The sequence below is a fragment of the Pongo pygmaeus genome, chromosome 6 (assembly GCF_028885625.2).
Source record: "Pongo pygmaeus isolate AG05252 chromosome 6, NHGRI_mPonPyg2-v2.0_pri, whole genome shotgun sequence".
Taxonomy (NCBI): domain Eukaryota; kingdom Metazoa; phylum Chordata; class Mammalia; order Primates; family Hominidae; genus Pongo; species Pongo pygmaeus.
The window spans coordinates 12,719,321-12,740,176 of NC_072379.2; the positions used below are offsets into that span (position 1 = coordinate 12,719,321).

Genomic DNA, 20,856 nt, shown 5'->3' on the forward strand with positions numbered 1-20,856 from the left:
CTACTTGGGAGGCTGAGGCAGGAGAATGGCATGAACCCAGGAGGTGGAGCTTGCAGTGATCTGAGATGGCACCACTGCACTCCAGCCTGGGCAACAGAGCGAGACTCTGTCTCAAAAAAAAAAAAAAAAAAATCATTAAGCCGCGCAAGAGCACTGTGAGAGGTGGCTGGACACAGTGGTTCACACCTGTAACCCCAACACTTTGGGAGGCTGAGGCGGGAGGATCGCTTGAGGCCAGGAGTTCAACACCAGGCTGGGCAACATAGCAAGACCCCATCTCTACAGAAAAAAAAGGTAAAACAAATTAGCTGGGCACGGTGGTATGCACCTGTGATCCCAGCTACTTGAGAGGCTGAGGCAGGAGGATGGCCTGAGCCTAGGAGTTCGAGGCTGCAGTGAGCTATGATTGTGCCACTGGACTTCAGTCTAGGTGACAAAGTGAGACCCTATCTCTAAAAAAATTTTTTTTTAATACTTGGGGGGGTGAGGTTATCTTCATTTTTTTTTTTTGAGACAGAGTCTTGCTCTGTCGCCAGGCTGGAGTGCAATGGCACGATCTCAGCTCACTGCAACCTCCACCTCCTGGGTTCAAGTGGTTCTCCTGCATCAACCTCTCGAGTAGCTGAGACTACAGGCACACACCAGCATGCCCAGCTAATTTTTGTATTTTTAGTAGAGATGGGGTTTCACCATGTTGGCCAGGATGGTCTCGATCTCTTGACCTTGTGATCTGCCCACCTCAGCCTCCCAAAGTGCTGGGATTACAGGGTTGAGCCACCGTACCTGACCTGAGGTTATCTTCATTCTAAGGTGATAAAGTGACAGAAATAGCTCAGTCAGAGGCAAATCTACCTATAGCTAGGGTAACTATTGGTTCTCTAATAAATCCCATACAAGCATATAGAAGAAAGAGATTTCATCCATTCATTAGTTGCCTGCTTATGCCCCAGACTTCATCCTCTTGTCTTTTCCCTCTCCCTAAGTTCTGGTCTTATAGCATTTATAGACTGATAACCCCTAAATATGTATCTCTAGCCAGAACTTACTTCTGAATGCCAGCCTCTTGTCCCCAATTTGACATCTGTATAGCATATTTAAATCTCAAACTGTACTTTAGGTTTTCTCAAAAAAAAAACACCTTTCTCCATTCTGTTTTCGTTTGTTTGTTTTTGTTTTTGTTTTTGAGACAGAGTCTTGCTCTGTCACCCAGGCTTGAGTGCGGTGGTGTGATCTTGGCTTACTGCAACCTCAGCCTCCCCATCTCCAGTGATTCTCCTGCCTCAGCGTCTTCAGTAGCTGGGATTACAGGTGCCCACCACCATGCCCGGCTAATTTTTGTATTTTTAATAGAGACAGGGTTTCACCATGTTGGCTAGGCTGGTCTCGAACTCCTGACCTCAAGTGATCTGCCTCCCAAAGTGATGGGATTACAGGCGTGAGTCACTGTGCCCAGCCCCTCCCCATTCTTTTCTATCTCAACAAATACTGCCATCATCCATTTAGGCCAGAGAGCTGGAAGTCACCATTTTCCTCATCCCCCATGTCCAATCCACTAGCAGGTTTGGTTGATACCCTACAAATATGACCTGCTTCTGAGGTGGGATGGGAGACTGGACTCTGGAGGCAGGGCTTGGGCATCGGACCAAATTAAGGACAAGTAAAACAGGGAAAGGGCAGAAGCACTTCTGCATAAGACACACCCACCAGTGTGCAGTGACAGTGTACCATTGCTATGGCAACATCCGGAAGCTAGCGCCCCTTTCTATGGTAATAACCCAACAATCCGGAATTTACCACTTTTTTTCTAGAAATGTCTGCATAATCTGCCCCTTAATTTACATATAATTAAAAGTGTGTATAAATGTAACAGCTGCTATTCTGGGCTCACTGCATATGGGGTAGCCCTGCTCTGCAAGGAACAGGACCTCTGCTGCTAGCTGTGCACTGCCGCCTCAATAAAAGTTGCTAACACCAGCCGGGTGCAGGGGCTCACGCCTGTAATCCCAGCACTTTGGGAGGCCGAGGTGGGCAGATCACTTGAGGTCAGGAGTTCAAGACCAGCCTGGCCAACATGGTGAAACCCTGTCTCTACTAAAAAACTAGCAGGGCATGGTGGCACACACCTGTAATCCCAGCTACTCGGGAGGCTGAGGCAGAAGAATCGCTTGAACCCAGGAGGTGGAGGTTGCAGTGAGCCAAGATCACATCACTGCACTCAGGCCTGGGCGTCAGAATGAGATTCCATCTCAAAAAAAAAAAAAACAAAAACAAAAGATCTTTACTTAAGCTGGGCGCAGTGGCTCACACCTGTAATCCCAGCACTTTGGGAGGCCGAGGCAAGTGGATCACTTGAGGTCAGGAGTTTGAGAGCAGCCTGGCTAACATGATGAAACCCTGTCTCTACTATAAATACAAAAATTAGCCCTGTAATCCCAGCTACTCAGGAGGCTGAGGCCAGAGAATTGCTTGAACTCAGGTGGCAGAGGTTGCAGTGAGGTGAGATCATGCCACTGCACTACAGCTTGGGCAACAGAGCAAGACTCCATCCAAAAAAAAAAGAAGAATGAAAGGAGGGGAGGAGAGGAGAGGGGAGGGGAGGAGAGGGGAGGGGAGGGGAAACCAGGCAAAAGGGAAGGAATAGAGTGAGAGTTGGGAGGACAGCAGGAGCTGAGAAGGGCCTCCTGGCTTAGCTCTGTAAAAGTGCATTCTCTTGTTTTTCCTGTTAATTTCCTCACCCTTGACCATAGCTCCCAAATGCCAAGTTTCAGCTTCTCTGCCTGGTTCCCCAGGAGCAAGCGAAGGACAAGTGCGTGGTTGTACCAACCTCCTGGTACCCCTGTTCCATTTGAGAAGCCGAGTACATATTCTGTAATAAATGGCTTCTTTAGTCCAAGGAGACAGGCCCTGAGGCTGATTTCCTGGAATGTCAAATCCCGGTAGCTTGTGAAAGCAGTCGAGCCTATTATCGTTGGCTCCAAACCAGCAAGATGGGGACGTGTGGTCAGGTGATTTCATTTCCTTTCATTTGCTTCTAGCTTATAAAAACATCTCCCCTGAGTAGCCGCTTTGCTGTTCCACACAGACACGGCTGCTGTCTGAGACCTCACTGTCCTTGAATTTAGGGGAAGCAGCAGTGATGTCACAGAGACAGAGACAGGCCTAAGTCTTGGGATCTGACAGGCTGTAACGAGACCCTGGGGTTTCGTTTATTGGACTAAGCTGGAGAAAGTTCATTGTTGCAGGCCAAAGGAGTTAAGGCCCATGCACCTCTTTCATCTCAGAATAGATGTAGTTAACTCAGCTACTCGGGAGGCTGAGGTGGGAGGATCACTTGAGCCCAGGAGGTCGAGATTGCAGCAAGCCGTGATCGTGCCACTGCACTTCAGCCTGGGCGACAGAGCAAGACCTTGTCTCTAAAAAAATTAAAATAGGCCAGGCGTGGTGGCTCACACCTGTAATCCCAGCACTTTGGAAGGCCAAAGTGGGTAGATTGTTTGAGCCCAGGAGTTTGAGACCAGCCTGGACAATATAGGGAGACCCTATCTCTATCAAAAACACAAAAAAATTAGCCAGGTGTGGTGGCACACACCTGTACTCCCAGCTACTTGGAGGCTGAGGGTGAGAGGATCCCTTGGGCCCAGGGAGGTCAAGGCTGCAGTGAACTATGATTGTGCCACCATAACTCCAGCCTGGGCGACGGACTAAGACCCAATCTCAAAAAAATATCTAAAAATAGGCAGGGCACATTGGCTCATGCCTATAATCCCAACATTTTGGGAGGCCAAGACGGGCAGATCACCTGAGGTCGGGAGTTCGAGACCAGCCTGACCAACATGGAGAAACCCCATCTCTACTAAAAATACAAAATTACCCGGGCATGGTGTCACATGCTTGTAATCCCAGCAACTCGGGATGCTGAGGCAGGAGAATCCCTTGAACCTGGGAGGCAGAGGTTGCAGTGAGCCGAGATCACGCCATTGCACTCCAGCCTGGGCAATAAGAGCGACACTCCGTCTCAAAAAATAAATAAACAAAATAAAAATGAAGAACATATAAGTCTGGATCCTCTCAGGTTTCTTGGTCTTCAGTGTTTAGATTCAAAATAGAGATTTGAGAATGAGAAAAAGATGTTGATTTTGCCAGATGTGGTGGCTCATGCCCGTAATCCCAGCACTTTAGGAGGCCAAGGCAGTAGGATTGCTTGAAGCCAGGAGTTTGAGACCAGCCTGGGCAACACAGCAAGAGCCTGTTACTACCAAAAAATTAAAAATCAGCCAGGCATGGTGGTGCATCCCTGTAGTTCTAGCTACTCAGGAGGCTGAGGCAGAAGACTGCTTGAGCCCAGGAATTCAAGGCTGCAATGAGCTCTGATTGCAGCACTGCACTCTAGCCTGGGTGACAGAGCAAGACCCTGCCTCTACAAAAAGAGAGAGAGAGAAAAAAAAAAACAATATTGGTTTCTTCATGCATATCCACCCAAGATTAGGACATAGTACCAAACGATTGTAATTCTCCAAGTGTTTATTGAATGGCTCCCCTGTCCCTGGCATTATGAGAAACAGCTCAGCAGAACTCAGTCCCCACTTCTCAGGAACTTATAGTCTTGATTGTGGAGAGAACAAATAGTCCAAAAACAAAGAGAAGTAATGAAAGAAGAGAGCTACCTTTGTGGTAAAATTCCCTTCCCTTTTCCTATGGTTAGTTGGTTTATCCTCGGAGAAAGTCAATTTCTTTTGATATTACTCTAAACCAAACACTCCTCAGAAGTTAAATCTGCAAAATAACAACATATATTCTACAGCAATGAAGAAATTAGCTTTTTGATTATCTACTCTTCCAAAGGATTTGTAGCATGAATTACTCTTTCCTCACCACCAGGTCACTGAGGACCAGCTTTAAATAATCCTCCTCTGTAGCATCATAATTGAATCCCAGCGCCATGGAGTTTATCTCCTTGACAGCCTGTGCCTTTGGGCTGGGGAGGGGGCAGGAAGGCCAGGTGGCTGCTCTGTCCCCTACATGGGGCTGATGAAGACACCCAGCACCCCTCAGGTCCTTCTCCACCCCTAGGTTGAAAGATCTGTTCTACCGCTCCAGCAACCTGCAGTACTTCAAGCGGCTCATTCAGATCCCCCAGCTGCCCGAGGTAAGCGTGCCCAACCACACACCCTCGGCACTGCAGAGGCCACAAGTACTCTCTTAAGGGCCGGCAGGGCCTGGCAAGCGAGCACTGTTTGAGGATGTGTCTCCGTCTTCAGAACCCACCCAACTTCCTGCGAGCCTCAGCGCTATCAGAACACATCAGCCCCGTGGTGGTGATCCCTGCAGAGGCCTCATCCCCCGACAGCGAGCCAGTCCTAGAGAAGGATGACCTCATGGACATGGATGCCTCTCAGCAGGTGAGGACCACTTGGGAGAGAAACTTGGCCTTTCCTCTCGCCTGCAAGTACAGGGGAGAGGCTGGGGGAGACCCTGGCCAAAGCCCATTGACTCTAACCAGGTTCGGGCTTCTCTTCATTCACTTCATTCTCTTCATTCTCTTCATTCACATAGCACCAACCTAGGCTGAGCATCCTGCTCTGTGGCTCCCAGAAGGGTCATAAATGGGTGCAGTGGCTCACAGCTGTAATCCCAACACTTTGCAAGGCCAAGGTGGGAAGACTGCTTGAGGCTGGTTCAAGACCAGCCTGGGCAACATAGTAAGGCCCCATCTTTACAAAATTAGCCAGATGTGGTGGCACACACCTGTGGTCCCAGCTATGTGGGAAGCTGAGATGGGAGGATCACTTGAGCCTGGGAGGCTAAGGCTACAGTGAGCTGTTATCATGCCACTGCACTCCAGCCTAGGCAAGAGAACAAGAACCAGGCCCTAAAAATATAAATACATAAAATTAAAATAAAAAAATTATCCAGGCATGGTGGCACACACCTATACTTCCAGCTACTCAGGAAGCTGAAACAGGAGGATCACTTGAGCCAGGAGTTGGAGGCTACAGTGAGCTATAATTGCACCACTGTACTCTAGCCTGGGCAGTAGAGCGAGAACCTGTCTCAAAAAAATAAAAAAAATTAAATGGGTCTGAACCGTTTAATTTGAGAAAGGGGGCATTCTCCCATATCACTCAACTGACCCACACAGAATTCTCTTGCTCTCTGACTTATTCTCACTCCTTTTTGGTCAACCACAGAATTTATTTGACAACAAGTTTGATGACATCTTTGGCAGCTCATTCAGCAGTGATCCCTTCAATTTCAACAGTCAAAATGGCGTGAACAAGGATGAGAAGTGAGTCCAAGCTGGGTTCAAGCAGATGGTGCAGGAGCTAAGTTAGGCCATGGTCTGCCTCGAAACACTAACCAAAGAGGAATTCTTAATGATACTGGGGCTTCTTAGATAAAGAACATCTTGAAGGGTCGGGGGCAATGGCTCATGCCTGTAATCCCAACATTTGGGGAGGATGAGGTGGGAGGATTTTTTAAGGCCAGGAGTTTAAGACCAAGCTTGGGCAACATAGCAAGATCCCATCTTTATTAAATAAAAGTAAAAAAATTAGCTGGGCAGGTGGTACACACCTGTAGTCCCAGTTACTCAGGAGGTTGAAGTGGGAAGATCACTTGAGCCTGAGATATCAAGGCTGCAGTGAGCTATGATCGTGCCACTACACTTCAGCCTGGGCGACAAAGCCAGGCTGTCTCTAAAACAAAACCGAAAACACACACAAGAAAGGAATGTCTTGACCCTCAAATATTGGCCCCTTTAATCTCAGAAGAAAATAACCATGGACTTGTGAGTATTAGATTAGTATCTGGTAACATTTAGAGTATAATTTATGGCATTTCAAAGAATTGTCCCTCAATTAATACCAGCTTAATTTCCTCCCCTGAGCTCACAATTAAAAAGAGAGGGATAGAAGCACAATGGAAGCAAACTCATTCCCCTTCTCTTCCCAGGGACCACTTAATTGAGCAACTATACAGAGAGATCAGTGGACTGAAGGCACAGCTAGAAAACATGAAGACTGAGGTATGCCTTGGATCTGCTCTGCCTTTGCACTTCACCAAAACACGGTAGATTTGAATGTTAAATTTGCATCACACTGGCCAGGCACAGTGGCTCACACCTGTAATCCCAGCACTTTGGGAGGCCAAGGCAGGAGGATTACCTGAGGTCGTGAGTTCGAGACCAGCCTGGACAATAGGGTGAAACCCCATCTTCAATAAAAATGCAATAATTAGCTGGGTGTGTTGGCAGGCACCTGTAATCCCAGCTACTTGGGAAACTGAGGCATGAGAATTGCTTGAACTTGGGAGGCAGAGGTTGCAGTGAACTGAGATTATGCCACTGCACTCCAGCCTGGGCGACAGAACAAGACTGTCTCAAAAAAAAAATTGCATCACATAGACAGTTTTTGGACCACATCCTTAGGGTAGGTTAATTAGTAGAAACAAGCCAGGCATGGTGGTGCGTACCTGTGATCCCAGCTACTCAGGAAGCTGAGGTAGGAGGATCACTCAAGCCCAGGAATTTTGAATCTAGCCTGGGCAACATAGCGAGACCTGTGTCTCTAAAACCAAATAAAAACTGGTAGAAATGCTAAATCCAAAAGAACCAGGTCTTCCCGTGTTCTCTGTCATAATGCATTTCCATTTTACATGCCATGAGGACAGCATTTAGGCCAGGCATGGTATCCATGTGATTGATACCCAGAGATGACCTTGGTCCCCACGAGGCTGAGAAGCTGTGGAGAACAAGACCAGACCTTCTCACATGGCGATAAGGAGAGATTGGTTTGCCAGGCACAGTGGCTCACGCCTGTAACCCCAGCACTTTGGAAGACTCAGGCAGAAGGATCACTTGAGCCCAGCAGTTCAAGACTAGCTTGGGCAACATAGCAAGGCCCCATCTCTACAAAAAACTTTTTAAAAATTAGCTGGGCATGGTGGTGCATACCTGTAATGCCAGCTACTTGGGAGGCTGAAGCTAGAGGATCTCTTGAGCCCAGGAGGTTGAGGCTGCAGTGAGCCATGATCACCTCACTGCACTCCAGTCTGGGTGATAATGATACCCTGTCCCTCCCCTCCCCCAACCGCCAAAAAAAAAAAAGAAGAGACAGCTGTGAGCAATGTTGGTGCTATATTAACAACTGCCCCTCACAGTGGCTGGTCAGGTGACTTTACCCACAGGGATAGCCACTGCTACCCCCAGCCACTCTAAAGAGGACCACAATTCCCCCGCCATCATCCCCTGTTATTGTTGATTGAGGGGCTCCTAATGACCAGATGGTCCAACCCTCCTGGGACGTGGAGAGTTGACTTAGGGGAACCAGGTATTTACTTGGAAGCATGGTAGGACCCGCTTCTCCGGCCCATGCCCGTGACCCATGGCAGTGGGCGATTGGCCTCATGACCTGAGTCCCCCACAGAGCCAGCGGGTTGTGCTGCAGCTGAAAGGCCGCGTCAGCGAGCTGGAAGCAGAGCTGGCTGAGCAGCAGCACCTGCGACAGCAGGCGGCCGACGACTGTGAGTTCCTGCGGGCAGAGCTGGACGAGCTCAGGAGGCAGCGGGAGGACACCGAGAAGGCTCAGCGGAGCCTGTCTGAGATAGAAAGTGAGCAGTGGGTGGGGGCAGGGGCGGGCCCCGGGGGCAGGTGCGGGCAGCAGAGCCCAGCTGGACTCAGGATGCAGCACAGAGGCTGGGTGGGGGAGACCCAGACTGTCTTTCTAGAAACAGCTAGGAATGCCAGCTCTTAGCCTCAGCCCAGAGGGCGGGTTTGAGTCCTGCAGGCACAAAGCTGTGTGTGAGGCACCGCTCAGCACAGAGATGGGAAATACAGAAGATGGCACTAAAGTGCTTGCCCTAGGCAGTGGATACTAAGGGAGAAGGAGAGAGGATTGAGGTCCTAACAAAGAAATTGACATAAAAGCTGAGGGTACAGTGGCACATGCCTGTAATCCTAGCACTCTGGGAGGCCAGGATGGAAGGATTGCTTGAGGCCAGGAGTTCAAGACCAACCCGGGCAACATAGCAAGACCCCATTTCTAGAAAAAATAAAAAAGATTAGCCGGGCATGGTGGCACGTGCCTGTAGTCCCAGCTACTCTTGAGGCTGAAACGGGAGGATCACTTGAGCCCAGGAATTCAAGGCTGCAGTGAGCTGATTGCACCACCGCACTCCGGCCTCTGTAACAGAGAGCCTTGTCTCTAAAAAACTTCAGTTAAATTTTTTACAAAGCTGAAAGCCCCCATAGAATAAATGCCATGTATGTAAGGGCTGAAGAGGCATGAATCCCTGGCTTGATTTTTTTTTGTTTTATTTTTTTGAGGTGGAGTCTCACTCTGTCGCCCAGACTGGAATGCAGTGGTGTGATCTGGGCTCACTGCAACCTCCACCTCCCAGGTTTAAGCGAGTGTCCTGCCTCAGCCTCCCGAGTAGCTGGGATTACAGGCACACACCACCATGTCCAGCTGATTTTTGTATTTTTAGTAGAGATGGGGTTTCACCATGTTGGTCAGGCTGGTCTTGAACTCCTGACCTCAGGTGATCCACCCACCTTGGCCTCCCAAAGTGCTGGGATTATAGGCATGAGCCACCTCGCTTGGCCCCTGGCTTGATTTTTAACTAGTTGAATTCTTTTTAAAGATGACTTCCTGGAGAAGTTTCTGTTAAGTAGGACTTTCAAGGGAGAAAAGCATATATGCATTCCTAAATCAAAAGAAGATCTTTGGCCGGGCACAGTGGCTCATGCCTATAATCCCACTGAGATGGGAGGATCACCTGAGCCCAGGAGTTTGAAACCAGCCTGGAAAACATAGTGAGAGCCCGTCTCTACAAAAATTAGCCGGGTGTGGTGGCGTGTGCGCATGAGCCCAGCCACTCAGGAGACTGGGGTGGGAGGATGACTTGAGCCCAAGGAGGTCGAGGCTGCAGTGAGCAGTGATTGTGCCACTGCACCCCAGCCTGGGTGACAGGGCAAGACTGTCTCAAAACAAAACAAGGAGGACCTTCTAGGGACCCTGGCTCATTGCAAGGAGGGCAAGGGTCCCTGCTAGGGTAGACTCCTCACCTTGGTCCTTGACAATACAGGGAAAGCTCAAGCCAATGAACAGCGATATAGCAAGCTAAAGGAGAAGTACAGTGAGCTGGTTCAGAACCACGCTGACCTGCTGCGGAAGGTAGGACCCTCAGCCCCTATCACCATCCTGCAGGCCCCGCACCTCCGGGGAGAGAGTGGCTCAGGCCTGTGGCTTCCCCGGGGCCAGCAACCCCTACATTGATCTCTAAGGCATTGCAGTCATCTTGGGAACCACACCTTTTCAGGCTTCCGTGCCTCTGTGTCTTGGGCTCTGTCCTGGGTGCCAATCCCATGTAGGTCACCCACCTTCTTTATTATTTTGTAAATACTTGAGCGTCAAGTATCTGAAGGTGATGGTTCTGTTCCGGCTCTGGGTAGGAAAGTGATTCCTGTGTCTGACTCTAGGGCGCGCACAGCCTGAATGTGATTGTCCTAGAAGGAGGATGTCCTCTAAGCCTGGGATCTCCTGGTTCAAGACACTGTTCTTCTTTTGCAGAATGCAGAGGTGACCAAACAGGTGTCCGTGGCCAGACAAGCCCAGGTAGATTTGGAACGCGAGAAAAAAGAGCTGGAGGATTCGTTGGAGCGTATCAGTGACCAGGGCCAGCGGAAGGTGAGTGGGAAGAGGAGCACTCGGGAAATGAGGGAGGGTGCTGTTGAGTTGGTGGCGGGGGCTTTGTGGCCTTCTGCTCCATGGGCAGTTCTGTGGGTCGATTGGCATCACACAGCAGGGAGCACACCATGGTGGCCACACAGAACAGCAAGACACCATCCCCAGTGCATACACGAAGTAATAGAAGGACCCAAGTTGTGTGGGGTTATTCAGCAAAGGCTTTCCAAGGATGAGGCTGGAGGAGAGTTTGAGGAAAGGAAAACACATGGGTAGCAGAGAGAGAGGGATGAGCATTTTTTTTTTAAACGGAGTCTCACTCTGTCGCCCAGGCTGGAGTGCAATGGCGCGATCTCGGCTCACTGCCACCTCCACCTCTTGGGTTCAAGCCATTCTCCTGCCTCAGCCTCCCGAGTAGCTGGGACTACAGGCGCCCACCACCACGCCTGGCTAATTTTCGTATTTTTAGTAGAGACGGGGTTTCACCATATTGGCCAGGCTGGTCTCAAACGCCTGACTTTGTGATCCGCCCGCCTCGGCCTCCCAAAGTGCTGGGATTACAGGTGTGAGCCACTGCATCTGGCGGGATGAGCATTATTTACAAAAACTTGAGAACAGGCTGGGCACAGTGGTTCCCACCTGGAATACCAGTGTGTGGGAGGATGGCTTGATGCCAGGAGTTCCAGGCCAGCCTGGGCAACAAAGTGAGACCTTGTGTCTACAAAAAATTAAGACATTGGCCAGGCACAGTGGCTCACGCCTGTAATCCTAGCACTTTGGGAGGCTGAGGTGGGCAGATCACGGTCAAGAGCTCGAGACTATCCTGGCCAACATGGTGAAACCCCATCTCTACTAAAAATACAAAAAATTAGCCAGGCATGGTAGCGGGTGCCTGTAGTCCCAGCTACTTGGGAGGCTGAGGCAGGAGAATCGCTTGAACCCAGGAGGCAGAGGTTGCAGTGAGCAGAGATCATGCCACTGCACTCCAGCCTGGTGACAGAGTAAGACTTTATCTAAAAAAAAAAAAAAAAAAGAGCTGGGCATGGTAATGGTAATGCATGCCTGTAGGCCCAACTACTTGGGATGCTAATGCAGGAGGATTGCTTGAGCCCAGGAGTTTGACACTGCAGTGAGCTGTGATCGCGCCACTGCACTTCAGCCTGGGCAACAGAGCAAGACAAAAAAAATGTAAAAATTAGCCAGGTGTAGTAGCATCTATGCCTGCAATCCTAGCTACTTGGGAAGCTGAGGTGGGAAAATTGCTTGAGCCCAGTTTGAGATTGAGGCTGCAGTGAGCTATGATTGCCCCTCTGCACCCCAGCCTGGGTGACAGAGCGAGACCTGTCTCTATTTAAACAAAAAAAAAAAAAAAAAAAAAAAAAGAGGAAGGTGCAATGGCTCACACCTGTAATCCCAACACTTTGGGAGGCTGAGGTGGGCAGATCACCTCAGTTCAGGAGTTCAAGACCAGCCTGACCAACATGGTGAAACCCCATCTCTACTAAAAATACAAAAAAATCAGCCAGGCATGGTGGCGCATGCCCGTAGTCCCAGCTACTTGGGAGTCTGAGGCAGGAGAATCTCTTGAACCCAGGAGGTGGAGGTTGCAGTGAGCTGAGATCATGCCACTGGTCTCCAGCCTGGGCAACAGAGCGAGACTTCATCTCAAAAAAAAAAAAAAGAGAGCACCATTGTGGTGGGGCAGGACAGACAGGCAGATCAGAGGCTTAGAGGTGGAGTTAGAGATATTGGACAGATCAAACCAAATGTCCTAGATTTAGAGGAGTGGCTTTGACACTTTTCTGTGACCCCACATAAAAAACTACATCTGTCTCATGGAAATACAAGTTTCACCAAGCAATACTCATCCTTACTATGTGAATTCATTTGGCTATTTTCTGTTCTATTTAATCCATGTTTTTAAATGTTAGCTGTGAATTTTTGCTAAGGAGTCACAACCCACTCTTTGACAAACACCATCAACAAATAAAAGAAAGAGAGTCATTTGGGGATGGCAAGGTGCTGTAGTTCAGCAATATACCAGCTGTTGGGATGCCTGAATTTAAGACCCAATTTGCCTTCAGTATTACGGACTCAAGCATGACATTTGGGAAATGTTTCTAAAATTCCTTCCTGGAGGCCAGGTGCAGTGGCTCATGCTTGTAAGCCAAGCACCTTGGGAGGCCAAGGCCGGAGGATTGCCTGAGGTCAGGAGTTCGAGACCAGCCTAGCCAATGTGGCGAAACCCCGTCTCTACTAAAAATATAAAAATTAGCCAGGCATGGTGGCGCGTGCCCGTAGTCCCAGCTGCTTGGGAGACTGAGGCACGAGAATCTCTTGAACCTGGGAGGCGGAGGTTGCAGTAAGCCGAGATTGCACCACTGCACTCCAGCCTGGGCGACAACAGCGAGACTCCGTCTCAAAAATAAATAAATAAATAAATAATAAAAATTCCTTCCTTGACATTCCACATTTTCAGTATACTCTGGGGTCTCGCCTCCTCCTTCCACACCCTGCAATTTTTGGGGGGTGTAACTTACATACAGTAGAGTTTACAGATCTCTTGTTGATCGCTTGGGACATTTTTACATTTTTATATTCTTTGTCACTACCACCCAGCTCAGAGTCCCTCTGTTTTTCTTCTCTTTCAGACTCAAGAACAGCTGGAAGTTCTAGAGAGCTTGAAGCAAGAACTTGCCACAAGCCAACGGGAGCTCCAGGTTCTCCAAGGCAGCCTGGAAACTTCTGCCCAAGTAAATACCTCCTTTCTTTTCTTTTCTTTTTTTTTTTTTTTTTTTTTTTTTGAGGTAGGGTCTTCTTCTGTCACCCAGGCTGGAATGCAGTGGTGCAGTCGCAGCTCACTGCAGCCTCCACCTCCCTGGGCTTAGGTGATCCTCTCCACTTAGCCCCCCGAGTAACTGGGACTACAGGCACACACCACTACACCTGACTAATTTTTGTATTTTCTTTGGTAGAGACGGGGTTTCACTATGTTGCCCAGGCTGGACTCGAACTCCAGGGCTCAAGTGATCCTCCCACCTCAGCCTCCTAAAGTGCTGGGATTACAGACATGAGCCTTCATGCCCGGCCTCCTTTCTTGCCCCACCCCGGGCTTTGGCATTGCTGTCATCCACCGTCCTTCGCCTGGCCAAATCAGCCCCAGCTGCAATCAGTGCGTCCTCGGGAGGGAATCAGAATGGCAGGTTAAAGAGCCATCACCTTCCCAGTCCTTGCAACCCGGTGGCGGGTTGGACCTCTGGGAAGTAGGGATTGTTTAACTCAACCAGCATCTCCCTCTTTCCTTGTGGTCACCTTTGCAGTCAGAAGCAAACTGGGCAGCCCAGTTCGCTGAGCTAGAGAAGGAGCGGGACAGCCTGGTGAGTGGCGCAGCTCATAGGGAGGAGGAATTATCTGCTCTTCGGAAAGAACTGCAGGACACTCAGCTCAAACTGGCCAGCAGAGAGGCAAGTCACGGACACAGATATGAGCAAGCACCTGTGAATTCCCGCTGAGGGCCTCTGCATGCAGGGAGTCCGGGAGGACCCCGGGGCTGCTGAGAACGGGTTTGGGGCCTTGGCCTGATTGTGCAGACATTCTGTAGGTTTAATGCCAGCAGGCCCTGCATTGCCTGCAGAGCCCCTGAGGGAAAGCAAACTGCTGTCTTTTTTGTATGAGAAGAGAAGTTTGGCATCTCCTCCCAGCCATGAGAAGCGGGCGCAGTGATCCATCCCCACAGCCTCTGTGGGCAGCCGCACACCCTGTGCACACAGTTAAAGCGCCTTTCTCTGTCTCAGGCTTACTGGCTTGGACCTCATTGGCCATGACTTGAGCTAAGATGCTAGGATCCCCAGCCAGGTCATGCTGCTCAGGTTCATTATGGAGTCTAGGGCAGACTCTCACCTCCCTGGGCCGTTTTTAGGAATCTATGTGCCAGCTTGCCAAAGACCAACGAAAAATGCTTCTGGTGGGGTCCAGGAAGGCTGCGGAGCAGATGATACAAGACGCCCTGAACCAGCTTGAAGAACCTCCTCTCATCAGCTGCGCTGGGTCTGCAGGTACGCTTGCAATTGCCCAGCTGGCAGGGGCCAGGTCCTTACAGCCTGAGACTCTGTTGATGTTGAATCTCATGTGAGACTTAGCCCAGGGGCTCTCAGCCCAGCGGCATGTCAGCATTACCTTAGGGGTGCCCAGGCCCCATCCTAGATCAGTTACATTTGGAAACTCTGTGCATTAGTGCCTGTACACTAGCATTTTCTTTTCTCCCCCCCCCCCTTTTTGAGATAGGGTCTTACTCTGTTGCTCAGGCTGGAGTGCAGTGCCGTGGCCCACTGCAACCTCCGCTTCCTGGGCTCACGCAATCCTCCCCACTCATTCTCCCAAGTAGCTGGGACTACAGGCACGCAACACCACGCCCATCTCATTTTTGGTTTTGGTTTGTTGCTTGGACTGGTCTTGAAGACCTGGGCTCGGGCTCTCCACCCACTTTGGCCTCCCAAAGTGCTGGGATTACACGCGTGAGACACCACGCCAGGCCCAGCAGTAGTATTTTCTAAAGCCCCCAGGTGTGATAGCCACCGCTTTAGACAGTGGATCACACCGATAAAACATCCACCAGGAGCAGACAATTCTGTGTTTCTCTAAGGAAAAAGCTATGGTCTGAATCAAGAGGTGATTACTCATGAACTTCACGTCTAGGCAGGAAGCTTACCCACTAGGTAAACTCCTCCATTCAGTGCTTAATTAACAAGGATGAAGCCAGCTATGAGAACTTGCTCTGACCTTGCCCTGTGTTCCCTCTCACAGATCACCTCCTCTCCACGGTCACGTCCATTTCCAGCTGCATCGAGCAACTGGAGAAAAGCTGGAGCCAGTATCTGGCCTGCCCAGAAGGTAAGAATGGCCAAGGACAGTCTCTGTCGGCTAGTGATGGCCGGACAGGGTTCAGAAGCACCTGAATGCGGGGATAGTGACAGGTCCCTCTGCATCAAGAAAGGCGTGTAGGCAACTCATAAAACAGGGGAGGAGAGGATATGAAAGTGACACCATCAACCAGACCTGAGAAACTTCTCTTTCCAATCCTGGCAGACATCAGTGGACTTCTCCATTCCATAACCCTGCTGGCCCACTTGACCAGCGATGCCATTGCTCATGGTGCCACCACCTGCCTCAGAGCCCCACCTGAGCCTGCCGACTGTGAGTACCAGGGCATGAGGGGCTGTTCATGGACCAGGGGAGCAGGGGGCTTTTAAAAGTCTCTGTTGGGCCAGGCGCAGTGGCTCATGCCTGTAACCCCAGCACTTTGGGAGGCTGAGGCGGGTGGATCACTTGAGGTTGGGAGTTCAAGAACAGCCTGGCCAACATGGCGAAACCCCATGTCTACTAAAGATACAAAAATGATGGGCCGGATGCAATGGTTCATGCCTGTAATCGCCGTAACACTTTGGGAGGACGAGGCGGGCAGATCACCTGAGGTCAGGAGTTTGAGACCAGCCTGGCCAACATGGTGAAACCCCGTCTCTACTAAAAATACAAAAATTAGCCGGGCATGGTGGCGCACCCGTAATCCCAGCTACTCGGGAGGCTGAGGCAAGAGAATCGCTTGAACTCAGGAGGCGGAGTTTGCAGTGAGTCGAGATTGCGCCACTGCACTCCAGCCTGGGCAACAAGAGCGAGACTCCATCTCAAAAAAAAAAAGTGTCTATTGCCTTGTATCTCCAGCACTGACCGAGGCCTGTAAGCAGTATGGCAGGGAAACCCTCGCCTATCTGGCCTCCCTGGAGGAAGAGGGAAGCCTTGAGAATGCTGACAGCACAGCCATGAGGAACTGCCTGAGCAAGATCAAGGCCATCGGCGAGGTACTTGTAGTAGTATCATTGAGGAGCGTTGTTATTCTTCTGGGTGTGCATGCTGGTGAATAGCCAGGGAATCGGTGATGTTCTGAGCTAGTTCTTTCTGCACTGACAACTTGATTCTAGAAAGAAATTGTTAAAATTGGAAAATCTGGCCGGGTGCAGTGATTTATGCCTGTAATCCCAGCACTTTGGGAGGCCGAGTCAGAAGGATCACTTGAGGCTAGACGTGATGGCTCACGCCTGTAATCCCAGCACTTTGGGAGGCTGAGGTGGGCAGATCACTTGAGGTCAAGAGTTAGAGACCAGCCTGGCCAAGAGGATGAAACCCTGTCTCTACTAAAAATACAAAAATCAGCCCAGCATGGTGGTGCATGCCTATAATCCCAGGTACTGGGAAGCCGAGGCAGGAGAATTGCTTGAACCCGGGAAGCGGAGGTTGCAGTGAGCTGAGATCATGCCATTGCACTCCAGCCTGAGCATAAGAGCGAGATCTATCTCAAAAAAAAAAAAAAAAAAAAATAGGATCACTTGATCCCAGAAGTTTGAGACAGGCCTAGGCAACAAAATGAGACCCTGTCTCTTTAAAAATAAAAAAAAAAAAAAAATTTAAAAAGGGAAAACCTCCTGAAGGACTTTCCAGCTATATTTAATTCACTGGCTGTTAGCTGAGAATCTACTATGTTGTCATCATTACACTAGGCAATATCAGAAGTATAGGCAGCTCCCCTGTCTCCGAGGATTTTTATCTAGATGGGCAGGTAATACCCAAAATGGAAATAACACTGTGTTCATTCATTTACTAAAGATGTAGTGGCCGAGCATGGTGGCTCACACCTGTAATCCCTGCACTTTGGGAGGCCAAGGCAGGAGGATCACTTGAGGCCAGGAGTTCGATATCAGCCTAGGCAACATAGTGAGACCCTGTCTCTACAAAATAAAAATTTTTTAAAAATTAGACAGGCATGATGTCATGTACCTGTAGTCCCAGCTACTCGGGAGGCTGAGGCAGGAGGATCACTTGAGCCCAGGATTTGGAGGCCACAGTGAGCTATGATTGTGCCACTGCACTCCAGCCTAGGCAACAGAGTGAGACCCTGCCTCTCCTATAAATAAATAAATATGTCCTGTATACCAGAAATTGGGTTAAGTATATATAGGGACAGAGAAGACATGGACTCTATGGGAAAGAAAAATAAGAAAACCATTTCTATGCAGTACAATTTTTTTTCATTTTTTCCCCAGTGTTATGAATTGGAATATATTGGTTAAGATAAGAGAATAGGGCCAGGCGCGGTGGCTCACGCCTGTGATCCCAGCATTTTGGGAGGCCGAGGCAGGTGGATCACCTGAGGTCAGGAGTTCGAGACCAACCTGGCCAACATGGCGAAACCCCATCTCTACTAAAAATACAAAAAATTAGCCAGGCGTGATGGTGGGCGCCTGTAATCCCAGCTACTTAGGAAGCTGAGGCAGGAGAATCACTTGAACCTGAGAGGCTGAGGTTGCAGTGAGCTGAGATCGTGCCTTTGCACTCCAGCCTGGGCAACAAGAGCGGAACTCCGCTCAAAAAATAAACAAATAAAAAATAAAAGCCGTGAGGATAGAGTGTCTAATGGGAGTTCCAGAAGAAGATAATAAAAAGAATAAAAAGACCACATCCAGCCAAGGTGGGTGGATCAATTGAGGCCAGGAATTTGAGACCAGCCTGGGCAACTTAGTGGCGCCCTGTCTCTACAACAAATTTAAAAACTGGCCAGGTGTGATGGTGAGCACTTGTGGTCCCAGCTACTCAGCGGGCTGAGGCAGGAGGATCACCTAAGCCTAGGAGCTCAAGACTGCAGTGAACCGTGATCGTACCACTGTACTCCAGCCTGGGTGACAGAGTAAGACCCTGTCTCTAAAAAGAAAAAATAAAAAGATCAGGGCCAGGTGTGGTGGCTCACGCCTGTAATCCCAGCACTTTGGGAGGCTGAGGTGGGCAGATCACTTGAGGCCAGGAGTTCGAGACCAGCCTGGCCAGCATAGTGAAACTCCATCTCTATTAAAAATACAAAATTAGCCAGGTGTGCTGGCTAATTTTGTAATCCCAGCTACTTGAGAGGCTGAGGCAGGATAATCCTTTGAGCCTGGGAGGCGGAGGCTGCAGTGAGCCGAGATTGCACCACTGCACTCCAGCCTGGGCGACAGAGTGAGACACTGCCTCAAAAAAAAAAAAAAAAAAAAAAAAAAAAAAAAAAAAAAATTATCATCTTCATCTTTGCCTCCCTAAATAATAGAGTTAGTTTTACATGATATAGACTACAGGTCAATGGAATCCTACTGAATATATTCTTCTACAATTTGCTTTTTCACTCCACATTCTGTGAGATTAATCCAAGAAGATAAATTCATTTTCACTGCTCTCTCATTATCTGTTGTGTGAATATCGTTTAATTCATCTGTCTGTTCTCTTGGTGATGGGCATTTGGGTTATTTCCAGTTTGGGTTGTTATTAATTTGCCCCTATGATCATACATGCACACATGTCAGTTTCTCTAGAGTATATACATAGAATCAGAATTACTAGGTATTAGGATGAATCTCACACATAGAATGTTGAGTGAAAAATCAAGTCATGGAAAAATATATACAGTAGGATTCCTTTTATATAAAGACTCAAACATTCAAACTTAATAGGGATGCATCTATATGGAGTTAAAAAATAATAATAATAAGACAGGCCAGGCATAGTGGCACATGTCTGAAAATCCCAGCACTTTGGGAGGCCGGAGCGGGAGGATCACTTGAGGCCAGGAGTTTGATACAGCCTGGGCTACAAAGCAAGACTCTGACTCTACAAAAAAGTTTAAAAGTTAGCAGAGCCTAGTGGTGTGTGCCTGTTGTCCCGGCTACTCAGGAGGCTGAGGCGGGAGGATCACTTGAACCCAGGAGTGGGAGGCTGCAGTGAGCTATGATCGCACCACTGCACTCTAGCCCGGGTAACAGGCTTCTATTTTTTGTCTTTAAAAAATAAAAATAAAATAAGACACGACAACCACTCTCTTGAAGTCTGTGTCTCTTGGGATAGAAGGCAGGGAGGAAGGGAGATAGAACTAGGGCACATACAAGTACAAATAGGATTCCAAACGTATTGATGTTTCTTACGGCATTCCTTAAGTTTTAAGTTGGGTGGTGGATAACATGCGTCTTTATTCTTATCCTTTGAACCATTCATATATATTTTATACCTTAGTATGTACAACACATCATGTTTTAAAAATCATAGGCTTTGCTGTTTGTCAGACCTTAGTTCAAATCCCTGCCCTGCCATTTGTTAGCATAACTGTGGTCAAGACGTTCTACCTCTGATCCCTGGTTTCCTATCTGCACAGTAGAAATAAGACCCGCCTCATATGATCGCTGTGGAAGCAAAGTTAAGTCAGGGTCAAAGTGGAAGATATCATCTGTATTTGAAAAAGTTGTAGGCCAGGTGTAGTAACTCAATCCCAGCACATTGGGAGGCCAAGATAGGAGGATCACTTGAGCCCAGGAATTCAAGACCAGCCTGGGCAACATAGTGAGACCCCATCTCTATTAAGAAAAAAAACAATTAGCCGGGGTTGGTGGTGCACCCCTGTACTCCCAGCTACTCTGGTGGTAGAGGTGGGAGGACTGCTTGAGCATGGAAGGTCGAGGCTGCAGTGAGCTATGATCATGCCACTGCACTCCATCTCTGATGACAGAGCAAGACTCTGTCTCAAAAAAATAAAAAATTAGGGCCAGGCATGGTTGCTTACACCTGTAATCCCAGCGCTTTGGGATGCCGAAGCAGGAGGATTACCTGAGGTCAGGAGTTCAAGACCAGCCTGGGCAAAATAGTGAAACCTATCTCTACTAAAAATATGAAAATTAGCCGGGCGTGGTGGCGCAAACCTGCAATCCCAGCTACTTGGGAGGCTGAGGCAGGATAATCCCTTGAGCCTGGGAGGCGGAGGCTGCAGTGAGCCAAGACTGTGCCACTGTACTCCATCCAGCCTGGGCAACAGATTGAGACTCTGTCTCAAAAAAAAAGAAAGAAAAGAAAAAGAAAAAATTGTAAAAACTAGTACAATTGACACTGCACAACTAAGGGACTGGAGTCTTAGTGGTGGCGGAATGGCCTTGCAGGGGGAGGCAGTGATGGCATTCTGGAAGGAGGTGGATCCTGAGTGAGGAGGAGCATGAGGGTTCCAGAGTTTGTGTCACAGAGAGGATAAGATGGGGTCTGCGAAAGAGCCCCCCACAACCCCGTGGCTTGCAGAAGGTGTTCACTGGGTGGCCTCTTGCCTCTGCCATCTTGTAAG

The 20,856-nt window shown here is 49.0% G+C and overlaps 1 protein-coding gene across 5 annotated transcripts in view; it reads left to right on the top strand.

Moving 5' to 3' along the window:
- The window catches only part of HIP1 (huntingtin interacting protein 1), a 208,830-nt gene that overhangs the window by 171,654 nt on the left and 16,320 nt on the right, over nt 1-20,856 (top strand). For 4 of the 5 annotated variants that reach the window (XM_054496578.2, XM_054496579.2, XM_063668205.1 and 1 more), the window contains 13 exons: nt 5,071-5,146; nt 5,259-5,399; nt 6,189-6,286; nt 6,952-7,024; nt 8,424-8,607; nt 10,084-10,172; nt 10,569-10,685; nt 13,334-13,435; nt 14,003-14,146; nt 14,602-14,737; nt 15,486-15,572; nt 15,768-15,875; nt 16,401-16,537. In XM_054496578.2, coding sequence (XP_054352553.1) covers nt 5,071-5,146; nt 5,259-5,399; nt 6,189-6,286; nt 6,952-7,024; nt 8,424-8,607; nt 10,084-10,172; nt 10,569-10,685; nt 13,334-13,435; nt 14,003-14,146; nt 14,602-14,737; nt 15,486-15,572; nt 15,768-15,875; nt 16,401-16,537 — 1,492 coding nt within the window. The remainder of the gene's footprint in view (nt 1-5,070; nt 5,147-5,258; nt 5,400-6,188; nt 6,287-6,951; nt 7,025-8,423; nt 8,608-10,083; nt 10,173-10,568; nt 10,686-13,333; nt 13,436-14,002; nt 14,147-14,601; nt 14,738-15,485; nt 15,573-15,767; nt 15,876-16,400; nt 16,538-20,856) is intronic. The other variant, XM_063668207.1, reaches the window with a different exon arrangement.